Genomic DNA, 13,838 nt, shown 5'->3' with positions numbered 1-13,838 from the left:
AAAGTTAATTGTGTTGTGAACATTATTTGTGGTATGACACATGGAACTTTTTCTAAGGAGTAATTTTAGTTACCTTCTTCTTTAATGTGTTCCTAAGCCAAATGCTGAAAATAATAAGATAGTTCACATGTTTCCCTTCCAGCTCCTTTATTCAGCGAGTCAGAAGGAGAAGGATCAGGGGAAGAAGGCGGGTCAGGATCTTGTTTCTCAAGCCCCAAGATGAAGAAACTGGCAGGACTTCTGGGATCTCCCAGTAAACAAGCCGGCTCATCCAGTAGCACCAACACTCTAGATAAAAAGTGAGACTATGTTGCAACTGCAACAATATTTTACTACTTGAAACAAATGTTTTAGGTTACAGTAGAATCACAATTAATTTTACAGCAGGAGCCGATGAGATTACGATGACCAAAGGCAATCAGGCTTTTAATTTAATTGATAATCACTTAAGCTCAATAACCTTTAAGGTATGCAAAAAAATACAAGTTATTCATAAAAATATAAAATTATAGTATTGAAGTGATTTTCAAGTTCTATAACTATAAACACATATATCTTATTTTTCTTCAGTTAGAGTATTTACGAGTCTGGGTACTGACTTAACTTCACCTTCTCCCTTCTCATCTTCTACAACTCCTTCTTGAACTCATCTTCTACCTTTTATTGACTTCCTTCTCTCTAAGTCTTCCTCTCAGTTCCTTTTCTACCACCAACTTTATTTCCCAAAGAAAGTCCCTTTCACCCTCACTTTCTTCTTGCTTGTTTAAATTGTATTATTCATGATATTTCCACTCTCCCTCTCAAGCTGACAAACTCTTCTGATCTCTTCGTGAACCCATCTCCTCCCACCCTGTTTATCCCTCAATAACTGTATTGGTCTTAAAACCATTGATTTGGCACAGTTAAAAATTGTTTGTTCCTTTGCAGTAACGAGTCGGGAAAGAAGCAGTTTGGATCACTGAAAAAGCAGCGAGGTGGAACATCCGAGGGGGCAGATGCTGGTGGTTCCAGCCTGGACAGGAAATACCTCGGGTTCCTGGGACGAGGCACTGCAGTGCCGGTGCCGACAGCACAGTTCCGCAGCTACCGACGAGTGGCGCCGCCTCTACCTCGCTCTCACCACCAGTCTGCGGAGAGTGTTCTCACCCTGGACACAAGGTGAGTCAGAATACTATCATCTCACTTTACACAACTGGCTGATATGAAACTGTGAGTTTGTTGAAAACTGTATAGTATATGTGTTTTACTGGAAGTTATACAGGGTGTTTACTGCCCACTGGAATTGAAAATAAGTAATTTTATGTTGGTTAGGGTACCTGTGCTACTGTCAGCACAATCTGTGTTATTGTAAATCAACTACAGCTAGACATCAACATGAGCAATTGATTTACTCGACAGCAACACTGGTACTCTAAAGTCGACAGCTCCTAAGTACCAGTTATTCTAGTTGGGTCCAAGATGTCCCTGAAAACTGCCATTGTTTTATAATGTCTTCCCGATAGTTTCATCTTACTGTTGTACTAAATCTGAATTTTTAACAAGGACGTAATAAATTGTCCATGAGATATTTTTATACCGATCTGTAAACAGATTTTATGTTAAGAATTTGGGTCTATCTTTTTCAGGATGGAACTTCGCAGCAGGTCTGCCGATCCCTTGATACATGATTGACCTGCATGCACATCCCTGGCTCATGCATGCTCTTTCTCAGAATCTCACACTTCTATCACTTCATAACCTTGCATTTGTTGAATCATTTTACCTTGTAGTAATACCTCACCTTCTACACACTAAGGTAATCACATTAATAGATTGCTTGACAATTTGTCATACTGCAGCATACATGCATGTTTTTAAAACATAAGCTCTTAAGCTGTATACAGTAGTTATTTTATTTCCAGGGAAAATAGAATAAGCTGGAGTCGTGTAAATCACCTGAACATTTTTGACTTGTTAACATTTTAGTTGAACTTGATGAAGTTGATAGTTCCGTTTAAAAAAATTGTGAAATTGTAAAAATATTTCAAGTTTTTACCTGGAATTCTAATTTTGTTGGCGGAGTGTTGTCTAACAGTATCTAACTTTCTTCAAAAGACCTAAACAGTTTTATTATTTGAATATATTGGTAATAGCTGTTAGTTAATACAACAAAACAAGATAGACGAGCTAACTTAAAAATAATATGTATACAATGTATGAAATCTGGGATTTACTCAGCTTAAATAATGGTGCAGTATGACAAAATATATATTTCGTCATATGGGTCAATACAGTAGAAACTCACTAATCGGACCTCGGATGGTCTGACTCCTCCTTGGTCTGACCGTGCCACCGACACGATAGGCTTCCGCTAACATAACCTCATTGTCCAAGGAAATACAGTAGAGTCCCGCAAACTCGGCGTAATGTGGACTGGAAGGGTGCCAAGTTTGTGAAATGCCAGGTTATCGGAAACAAGGGTTAAAAATAAGGACAATACAGTTTTTAAGCTTTATAACCTCCTTTTTTATTTATATTTATATTACAAGTCAGTATTAAGTCATCATATATAGTAAAAAAATTAGGGATGGTCAAGTCTCGAAATTTCGGGAAATTTTCGGGAAATTTTCAATCTCGTTACACGAGACGAGATTACTTTTTGGCCGAGATTTTTATCGAGACGAGAATAAAAAAAAAAAAAAAAAAAAAAAAAAAAAACAATTAAAAACGCCTGCAGAAAGGAAAGTGTGAGGAATGTTTTATTACTATAAAAAAAGTCAAAAGAAGTAACTATTTTATAAAAATTAATATTGCTTTTATTTTATGATTTATTTTATTTTAGGATAAGTTGAACTCTATCCTAACTGATATCACCATGTTTCCTAATCGTAGGAATTTGTAATAAGTTAGGCGTGATTAATAAAAAAATGTTATGCTGATGTTATTTAATGAAAGATTGTAAATATTCTTGCCTATTATCATTATTTTAGTATTTAAACAGTCATCTAACAATGTTACAAAATCAGGTAAAAATTTCGAACGTGCATTTCCCGTTGTGTATGAGAAGAGAAATCTCGTCTCGATCTCGTCTCGAAATTTTATGAGAAATAAAAAATCTCGTCTCGTCTCGTCTCGAACTAAAAATCCAATCTCGTCCATCCCTAAAAAAAATCCTTGGTACGAGTTGTGAATGATTTTACTTGAGCTGGCTTGAGTTCATGTTTAACTCGGACTCAAAATATCACTAATTTTCTGAGCTAGGTGATGGCCGAGTTATCCAGACTGCTGCCGGGTTATCGAGTGCCGAGTTCGCGGGACTCTACTGTACCTTAACAATTTTATAAATTGTGTTTTTTAGTCTACTAATGTCAATGTGTTGAAATTTGTTGTATAGTTAACTATTTCTGACCATATATGCAGTAGGCCCCAGTTCATAGACAAAAATAAAATGGAAGCAAAACAAATACTGTAAATATTGAAAAAACTTCAAGGTCAAGCTATGCGTTTGCACTGACAATTGTCTGCTCCCTAGGCTACACATAACACATCTGTCTGCTGTGCTTGCTATGTCACAACATTTTGTGATTGGGTATTTGGTAACCATGACAACTTTAGTGGGCGGATGAAGAGAAACTCAAGCAAGAATGGAAGAATAAAGAGAAAGAATAAGCGATGTTTTTTTTATGTCATTGTTATCTTTATCGGTGTATCTTACGACTTTTGTTATCATCTATAAGTAGGCTATTATTATTTTATACTTTTTTTATGCGTTATCTAAAATGTCTTTATCGACATTCTTCTGAAACAGCGTAGCAGTAGCCTATGACTAGGAGTAGCTTACTAGATTTTCTATTGTTCTGTTCTTTATTTTGCTCTATGTTTGGCAATTTGTTTGTTTGAGTAAAAGTTTGAGAAAGCTGTAATTTTAAACGTTACAGTTTTTATTACTTAACCACGGTTAATGACTTAAGATAATTATGATGATTGCGAAATAGCCTACTAATGTTATTTTGATGATATAAATATGCAAATTATTACATTAAAGTCTACATTAAAGTTTATGAGTTAGAAATTTCTATCTTATGTCTTGTTGGATTTACCGTGGTTTTCAGTTATCTGTGGTCTTTTCAAAATAACAGTTTTACTATGTTTTATGCCAATTAACACGTTCCTCTGATAATCTGACCTTTTTGCGGTTCCGACCATGCTCCTGGTCCCGTAGGTGACGGATTAGCGAGGTTCTACTGTAGTGTATTTTCGACTCTTGCTCATGTTTCAGCTCCGACTTCGCAACGGTGGTTAAACATGAGCTCATGTCAGAAAAACATGCTATAAAGGCTCTACGATGAAATATCCAGTGTTGGGAAGTAGCGACGCTACAGTAGCGCGCTACTTTTTTTGTAGCGTTAGCTGAAGCTACGCTACTTTTAAGATTTTGTAGCTTTAGCTGTAGCTAGCTACATTTTTAAAGTAGTTGTAGCGGAATTTTAGCTACTTTTCTCGCTACATTAACATTTGTTTGAGATAGTGATTTTTATCATAACCTAAACCTTACGTGAAACAACCTCTTTCAAACTGAGATTTTCAAAAAAAATAGGCCTACTTTCTTGGCTTCAAACAGCTGGTTGCAGCCGTTTCATTCCCTATTACAACGTTGTGTGGACATAGAGGCCATTAAATGAGTGTTATCCACATTTTTGGCTCTCATTTCCTTAATTTACTACTCTATGATTACTGCCAGATAAAATAAAATCACTAGATGCAGACGACGTTTAAACGAAACGGTACCGGTGACAAGAGAAGCTATTGAATGCTTGCAAGTGATTGACAAGGAAATTAGTAATTAATTTAGTTTCTTTATTATATCGATAATGTTTCAACTTGGGGTTTAATGGAAACCAACACACCTTGAAATAATGAGAAAGCTGGTCTATCAACCTTTGCTTCAGCTGTTGATTGTGGTTTATCATCACAAGCCCTTCCTTGGTTAGATTACGAAGATTTTTCAAAGGTTTACTAAATTAGCAAAGAGGAAATTACCTGATGAGATTTAAGATATGCCTAGACTACATGATAATTGTAATGAAAAATCTCCATATAATATGAAACTTACATTGAAAAAATAGCATCGTTTGCTCCTGCTAACAGCTCTTGTATATGACTGAGGCTATGGTTTAAGACGAATACCAAGTTCAATTATTATGAATATATCTGTTTAGTCCTTGCAAGAACAAGCCTACTATAGCCAACTTGTTACATAGCCAAGTAGGCCTACATGTTATTTTTACTTTACAAATTTCATCATGTTTAAATTAAAAGCCGATTTCAGGATAAGTTTCTGAATACTGTTTTCTCTACCAACTAGGTTGAAGCACAATTTGCCCTATGCATAATGACAATAAAGGACGATTTCTTGACATTGAAAAGTGTTATTTGTAGAATAAGTCATTTATCACTTTAAAAGTTATAGCAATGTTGTTTTTAACATTAAAAGTAAAGAAAGGCAATAAACTCCAATTTCAGTAGGCTAGGCTCTCTAACACAAACAATATTTTTAAATAATCTTTTTGCAGTTTTATTGGTCTTAATTGTTGATATAAAATATCTATAAATGAATCTATATTAAATTAATAAAATTAGCTTTTAAAATATAGTTTGGTTGTATGTCCTTTGAACTTAATGAAAATTACATTTTAAGATGCTTAAAAATAATGCAATATTTAAAAATAATTACTAAATATGATGGGACACCCAACTATTTGGTTCTGTTGTTGTAATGTTAGGTTTATAATGCCAATAAATTAAATACAATCTAGGAATAATTTGTTTTCCAAGTAATGTTATATGCAATACTGACATTTTTTTAAATGTTTGTTCAATAAAAATGTAGTTGCAATTAATTTTACATTTACCTAATGTGCGTGGAATAAAAAATAACGTCTTTGGAAAAGTAGCTAAAATTGTAGCTGTAGCTACATTTCATTGTAGTTGTAGTTGTAGCTAGCTACTTTTTCGGAACTGTAGCTGTAGCTGTAGCTAAGCTACTTTTTTGGAAATGTAGCAGTAGTTGTAGCTAGCTACATTTTAAAAGTAGCTTCCCCAACACTGGAAATATCCTATTCCTATTGTGTTATAACTTGTATGGCTTTGACTGCACCATTGGCAGGTGAAAAAAATGAATCCATCACATGCCTTGTACCTAAACCTAAAACTAAAGCTAAGACCAAAAATATGTTAAAAAAGATTTTTGGAGATGGTTAAATTTTAGATTGTTTAAAAGTTAAAATTCATCAGAATTTGTTAAATAGTTTTTTTTTACTAATAACTGTTAGACCAAAATCTATGGCTCTATACATTACTGCTTTGCTTTTGGAAAAATGCTATGTAACTTGTCACAGTAAATTTTTCACTAGTAAATACTTCATATACAAAATAAATAATGTTCTTTCTATCTTGTCTTTGACGTAAAATTGTAATTAGACCTCATTTTAGACAATTTCCGCACCAAACAATAAAAAAAATCCACTAGCATGACATTATAAAAACGCACCAAATATAATTTAACACAAATAACTTTTGGGATTTGTCACTATTTCCTTCATAGAATATTTTGTCTTGGTTACTTAAAGAACAAAACTTTCTTGATTCTTGTTCCTGTCATTTGTTTATTTTTAGTTTGTTTTACTTCCTAGCTCATACCTGTTTAGGGTGGCTTTTCTCTTTAACCTAAAATAAGCTATTATTAAAAATATTAATTACCAAATCATGAAGGAAGATAGAATGGGTACACAACTAACTTACCCAAGAAAAGAGTTTAAAAAGCACAATAAAAGTTTACAGCACAGTTTCTTTGTACTTTCAACTACCCTGTACTCTTTTTTTAGGTGAGTTAGTTGTGTATCTGTTCCTTCTTTCTTGATCTATTGCTAAGCCTTGTGAGTGATTAAGGGGTTTGATGTTTATTGTCAGCTAGCTTACCTTTATTAAAATTAACTGCTTCTAATAAAACATTTTTTTCAAACCATTTCCTATTTAAATCAATTTGATTTGGTAAAATATTAGTGCTTTACTTTACATTTTTGTTGTATATTTTTAATCCTAGGACTCTGATTTTCTTGGATACACTAGGTCAGAGTTCTCAAAGTGTAGTCCATGGACCCCTAGGGGTCTGCGAGCAGTTTTTTGGGGGTCCGCAAAAAATATTCATATCAAATTTATTTTTAATCACTCACACCAAAAGCCTATTTCTGAAAATAACAGTTATGGCTTGAATCACAAAATGCATATGTAGTAAGCTCGACATATGGCTATGAGCAGGAAAATATTGGGGTAATAGGGGGTTCATTTAAGAGGTTCTGTACAATTGTAAGTCATCCAAAAGCATGTACAGTACCACTTTTCCTTGTCTTGTGCCTATTACGTTTAGTAGCTCAATGAATCATTTGATTTGTGGCTTGTTTTGATTATAAAATTGGCTACAGCTTATTTATAGATAAAAAATGTCGATTTTAGCATCCAAAAGTCTATGTCAAGAAATTTATCTTATTTTCCTTGCGTTAATTATGCCCATGCTTCTAGGTGATGTGTTGTTTCGTTTGTTCACAGTATGGGCAGTTTCAGTGAGATGTCACAGCGTAGTCCTAGAGGAGCTCCTCAAGTCAGTCCAGGACTACCAACTAGTCAGCCACTCCCTCCCGACATGGCAGACTATAGGTTGGCATCACTGGCCAAGAACAGGTGATTATCCATATAATTGTATCCAACCGCTTAACAATTTATGGTATCAATTTTCATCTTGTACTTCCTTGATTTAATGGTTAAATCCTTAGGACATTTTAGGCTCTTGCAAATTATGAAACTTGATATTATTACACATAGGAATGATCTATTACCGTTGAAAATTTAAATGATTACTTTGTTTAGATTATTTATGATTTTGATACTAAGTCATATGACGTTGTCATCCTTAGCAATAAATACAAACACTTAAAGAAGCGCAATGCCTTTGTTAAAAATTCAGTCTGGGAATATTTAAATTTTGATTAGTTCCCGCGGCCGCCGCTTGGTAGACTATTGCAAGCGTGCGGCCAAGTCAGCTGACTGAGAGAGAGAGAGAGGGCGAGACAAAGAATAGGCTTAAAAAGAGGGATAGAGTAGCTTGCCCGCCGCGCAAGCGATCCTAGCGGCGGCCGCACGAGGCTCATTTCGGTGGCAAAATTCCAGTCTGACTATTCTCCATAAGTATTTCGCTTCTTAAAGGGTTTGTATTCATTGTCCTTAGTCGATAAAAGATCATTAAAGATCATTCCTAAAAGATCATTAATTTCTTTTACTCGTTTTCTATTAGATGTCTCAGTAGTGTTCTAAATATATACAATTTTACAGAAATCCTACAATGTTAATTTTTCAAAAGCCCTCTTGTGTTCAGCATTAACGTACCAAATGTGTATTGTTGTAGGAGGAGGGATAACCAGGAACAGGACACGTCCGGATTCGTCACCCTGGAGGCTCTGATGTTGTCTAGGCAGGAGGAAGAGAGGCGCAACCAACAGAACTTGCTGCTTAACCAGCCTCCCCCTCCACCAGTGTCTCCCAGAGGTAGGGTCTTGTCTGTAGTGAACTGCATTCCTCTGTAAGGGTGTGAGCTACGGGAAGAAGCTCTGCTAAAAATGTTTATATGCACTAGATAAAGCAATTGCCCCCAGAGAGGTTCTCTTCCAGGTTGTCTACAGCTTTCGAACATTCCCATCATCTAGGAAATGACTGAAATATTTCAGATAAATGCTGTATCCTTTCAAAACAGATTTTTGTAATGTGACCAAATTTCTGAAACTTATTGTCCATGTTTTCCCCAATTTTATTTTCATTAAGGAAGTAATAAATGTTCTTAATCACAAGATATTTATATACCGATATGTGTAAAACGTTTACGTTGAGAGTTTGAGCATTATACTTAGCTGGGAATTGTGCTGTATATCAATTTCATTTTACTTTAAATTGTGATGAGCAAAGTCTAACGTCTTGTTAGCTCACAATATGTATTGTCGTAATATGTAAATATTTAAATATTTTACTACAAATCACATGGAAAATATCACAAAGTTTACCAATGTAACATAAATGTTGCATTATTTTCTTTTTCACACATTAAGTACCTCTGAAATTGCTTGGTAATAACACCAACATTTTTTAAATACACAGAATTTTTGCTTACGTGTAGGCCTACACTTTTTTCCTGTACAGTTTACATAAATTTATTCTTAATAAAAATATGTAAATGTTGACTAATATATGTGAATTTTTCTATAAAACTGACATAACGTTTCAGAGAAACCACAGTATTGTATTGCTTTGTTTTCATTTGTAATATTTAAAAAAATCACTTGTTACTAATGGCTCCCTAGTCTATTTTAGTGTGATTTGATTCTAAGGCAAGTTGTAGGGAACCAGTGTTATTGCGTTGCAACTGTGAACAATAGCCGGCTCAGGGTATGGTCCCAATCCCTAGGTCCACTACTTCAGACGATAGATTGATGGTAAATATTTCTCCGCTGTCTGTTGCAGTAAGGCCAACACCCCAAGAGACCAACCCCCGCCCCAGAGTCGCTCCTCGGGTAGTGACACCCTCACCAGCGCCTCTGTCACAGTCTCGCCCCTCCCATAGCAGGTCCACCTCAGGTACAGTCATGTCTCACCATCATCATCAGTGGTTGCCAATTTCCAGTTGTTCTCCCAAGCTATTTTTCTGTTTTACTTTTAAATGGGATTTTTATCTCATAATGAATTGCTATGTTCATTAAATTCTTTGCATAGCACTTGGCAATGTGTTAATTGGTGGGTTGAACCTTTAATACTAAGAGTAAATCCTTAATTTTTAAACAAGTTGTATAAAAATGTACGATAATCACAATGACTTTTAGTTTGTATTATTGAACAGCAAAGGAAAAAGAGTTCCAAGGACTAAACGTTTCTAATGTGGAGGGATTGTGCAGTTAAAAATTCTGGCAGTTCCCTATCAAGAAAGAATCTGAAAGGAGTTCTGGGCCTACCAAATGGCACATCAGTATAGTGTTAGGACTGTTGACCACCCATGGACCTAAAAGAAAGCACCTTAGAACCATAGGGCTCTGCCAAACAGAACATTCAAGCTGGATAGAGAAGGTTGGAATTTCCAAGAAAGGAGACTATGAGGCCCAAGGGAATAAGATAAATGGTTGTCCGACAGCTGTTAGGATTTGCCAAGAGACTAAGGCTAGTATACTTAGGTGAGGAGTGCTACAAAAGGTTAATTTAGCAAAGAGTAGTTATACTGCCCTCCTATACAATGAACACACATTAGTTATAGCTTTATAACATATTCTGTTTTTCAGCTTTCACAGAGGAGAGGGATCGAGAGAGCAATAGTGTCACTGTTGTCAGACGCAGCAGTTTCAACACTCCGTCGAGGCTACAACGACACATGGACCTAGACAATCAAGATTATAGGTAAGTGATCATTTTGTTTACCAACTTTACTTTATTTGGTAACTCCAGATTTTTTTCCTTTTTAGGCGATTTAAATACTGCTTTATCCACCCAGTTTCATAATTATTTTGATCAAGAGACTACCTTGTCTTCCTCTGGGTTGTAATTAGTGTTTTCTTTTACACGTCAGTGACATTTTGTATGAAACAATTGCAAATTCTCTTTTGTGAAACTGGAAAAAACTCATAAATTGTTGTTGATCTGGCGGGAATTCAGGCCACTACTCTTGCACTAAAGGCCGAGATGCTAACTGTAAGGCTGTCAGCTTCAACACACCCCCAAAGTGTTGACCAATACTGTAATACATTTCTTGTGTTGTGATTAATTTCTGATTTATTTATTATTGGAAACAATCAAGTCCACCATGTGAGATTCTTAAGCAGCTGATCATTCTCTGACATGAAGGTGCACTAAACTTTTCGAAGATGAAACCATTTTAGTTAACTTAAACTTTTACAGATACATCTGACGAGAGGTGTGATGTATTCAAGGTTCTAACTTGGTTACTGCTCTGATTGATTTTGCCGTTGGCTGTTTCAGAGACGGGTCTCCAGAGAAGCTGTGGATCGACTCACTACGTCGCACAGACAGGAGGTATCCCCCGACCCCTCGTCACATACATCAGGTACATCCTGCGCCTACCCCTGCTGTGGGGACAAGACTGAAAAAAGCAGCGCTGTACCAGCCACCGCCCGTGTCCCCACTAGATACGCCTGGTAAGACTCTAAATGTTAGTTTGTGTAACGTGTTTCGACACGAAGCTGCTTTGGCAGAACCTTTGTGCCTGAGGATGGGATTGTAATGGAAAAATGGCTGTAACTAGTGATGGGTCGGTACTTAACGTCAAATGTCGGTTCCACCGGTTCTTGGGAAAAGTACTGGGACCAAGAATCGATGGTGAAATGCCGGTACCGATATCTTCGGTACCAAGTTAATTGGTCATATTTTTATTTACTCATTTACAACCTTAGAATTGTCAACCATGATGATTATTTTCCACTTAAGGCTATTTGAATGGGCATATTTATCATGAAATATGATAAATAGTAGGCTATAGGATGGTTATTTCAGTGTTAGTTAAGTTGTCGTCACTATCGTCAGCTGATAGTGGTGTAAATATCAACTGCAATTGCTCCACCATCTTCAGGCAGAAGACAGAAGGCAAGCTTATTAAAGACTGGATCAAATAAATGGTTTATTTGAACTCAACAAAATTATTACAATACCTTAAAACCATCCTTTCCTTACCTGAGGTTGATTGTTAATAATATTAATAAATAGTTACAAGTTACAGGATTATTTAATTCATACGGTTCTTTATTTGACTTTGTGTTGTACGAACTATGGATGGAAATACAGAAGCAAACATGGATTTCAATTAAGTGTAAATTAATTGGCAAAAGCATAATACCTCGTTCCTTCAGTTTTGGCTTGTTGGTTCCCAGGTGGAGAGGGAATGCAGCTGGCATTTGAGATGACCCTGGACCAGTCGGAGGCTAAACGTCGGTATCAGAAGGTCGGTCCGACGCCAGCTACTCGTCTCAAAAACCTCTTCTCCGGCCGGTCAGAAAACAACCCCACGCAGAAAACCTTGCTTGGTCAGTTGAAAAAACTATCAGAACTAGAATGATAGAGTCTATGAAAATTTTAAAAGAACAGTAATTTTGGAATTCTGGATCTGTACACTTCTATTTATTATTTTCTAAATTTGTTTACACAACATTTATGTATCATTTTGATACAAAACTGTTACTGTACCATTAACCATGTACATTTGTTAAGCTATAAGTCACTTTAGTAAACAATTTTTGTCATAAAAAGAGAGAGAGTTAAAAATAGTCCAGTGGTAGCTTTTAATCCTCTTCTCCTAATCTTTACAGCTCTTTGCCAACCTTGGCCTCCCACTACAATCCTCCTACATTATTTTCAATCATCCTTTTGTCTTCTTCCTTTTGAAAAACCATAGGTCCAACCACCATCATTTTGCTATCTCAGGCACAAGTACTCTTTCTGGTATTGTAAAACCTTCCTTCCAAGATTTATTTGGCAACCTTCTTCTGGTGCAATGATCACAACCCTTGAGTGCTTGTTGATAAACATCAGTGTATTCATTCATTGTCTTTAATATTTAGACCGCATTGGGAATGTTATGGAGGCTAAATAACATTTTAAGGACTCCTCTGTTAACAGGCTCCCCACGCCTACATCGAGCTATATTCCGTGGCTCCATGACTCGAGCAGACTCTAGTGGTGAAACTGTCATCTCTCCCCCTTTGTCACCACCACAGGATGTCATGGAAATACAGGTATTCCACCCACACTTGTACAGTAATCTTTTTTGTAGCGTAAGTCAATGTGACAAAATGCCAATTATTTTACGTCTAATTTTAAACATTTTAGGTTGTTTGGAGTACTTGCTCTGTTAAGTAAAATCTGATAATCTGAACAAAATGGAATTCCAAGACATTCAGATAAAATGGAATAATCTTATAGAGAGAGGGAGATTAGGGACGTTTTGGTGCCTAGAGATGTAAAATACCTGGGTATAACTGTGGGTATTTACCCACCTCACATCACTGTATTCACAATTTGTATGTAATGACCAAAACTTTTACTGAGAAATAGGCCTAGTGTATTCCTTGCTCTTGTGTGCCTTTGCTCAACAGTGTCAAAGGTGACTAAACAACATGCTATCCAACAAAACAACACAATTTACAGTGTTATACCTCAACTTAGCTGTGTGAACTGCTGTCACATTGCTGTATTTGTATCGTGTTACATACCCCACACTCTCCTTTTAGCGAATTTCCCTATAGGGAAGTAGCTATTACCGTAGGTGGCACGGTAAGACCTAGACCCGGGACCGATTTACTTTTTCATTTTGATGTCCCCAGAGGCCAAAAACACCATTCGTTCAAATTTTTATATATGTATATATATACGTCCGTGAACGCGATAACTTGAGTAATTTTTGTCCGATTTTGATGAAATTTGGTTTAAAGGTGTAAAGCGGGATAAACTTGAATGAGTTCGCGAACCAGCACGATCGGACCATGGGAACGGGGCTTTACGGGGGGTTTTATGGGGTAAAAATTGGTTTTTCTCACTTTTGACCCTCAAAACACAAAATTTCTCGATTTCTCTTTAGACCTTTTTAAAGAGCTTAAAAAAACAAATAATTTAGTATATAAAAGTATTTTTGTTCGATTATTAGTAACGGAGAAAATTAAAAAAATTGTAAATTTAAAATTCCCATGTTATTCTTAGGGAGAATATTGTCAAATGTTGTAGTTTGCTTGTTTATGGATATATTTTGATCAAACTTGGCAAATTTA

General features: G+C 35.9%; 1 protein-coding gene across 3 annotated transcripts in view; it reads left to right on the top strand.

Annotated features, from left to right (window-relative positions):
* The window catches only part of LOC128987620 (uncharacterized), a 54,133-nt gene that overhangs the window by 35,766 nt on the left and 4,529 nt on the right, over positions 1-13,838 (top strand). The window contains exons 12-21 of one of the 3 annotated variants that reach the window (XM_054408566.1): positions 143-299; positions 928-1,158; positions 1,626-1,643; positions 7,585-7,716; positions 8,438-8,577; positions 9,544-9,657; positions 10,350-10,464; positions 11,044-11,219; positions 11,949-12,101; positions 12,694-12,809. In XM_054408566.1, coding sequence (XP_054264541.1) covers positions 143-299; positions 928-1,158; positions 1,626-1,643; positions 7,585-7,716; positions 8,438-8,577; positions 9,544-9,657; positions 10,350-10,464; positions 11,044-11,219; positions 11,949-12,101; positions 12,694-12,809 — 1,352 coding nt within the window. The remainder of the gene's footprint in view (positions 1-142; positions 300-927; positions 1,159-1,625; positions 1,644-7,584; positions 7,717-8,437; positions 8,578-9,543; positions 9,658-10,349; positions 10,465-11,043; positions 11,220-11,948; positions 12,102-12,693; positions 12,810-13,838) is intronic. The other 2 variants (XM_054408568.1, XM_054408567.1) reach the window with 2 other exon arrangements.

This window comes from Macrosteles quadrilineatus, unplaced genomic scaffold (assembly GCF_028750875.1).
Source record: "Macrosteles quadrilineatus isolate MER2022 unplaced genomic scaffold, UCM_ALF_1.0 Scaffold_2__2_contigs__length_208266976, whole genome shotgun sequence".
Taxonomy (NCBI): Eukaryota; Metazoa; Arthropoda; class Insecta; order Hemiptera; family Cicadellidae; genus Macrosteles; species Macrosteles quadrilineatus.
Note: the sequence above shows the minus strand (reverse complement) of the source record. Positions and strands in the feature narration are given on the sequence as shown.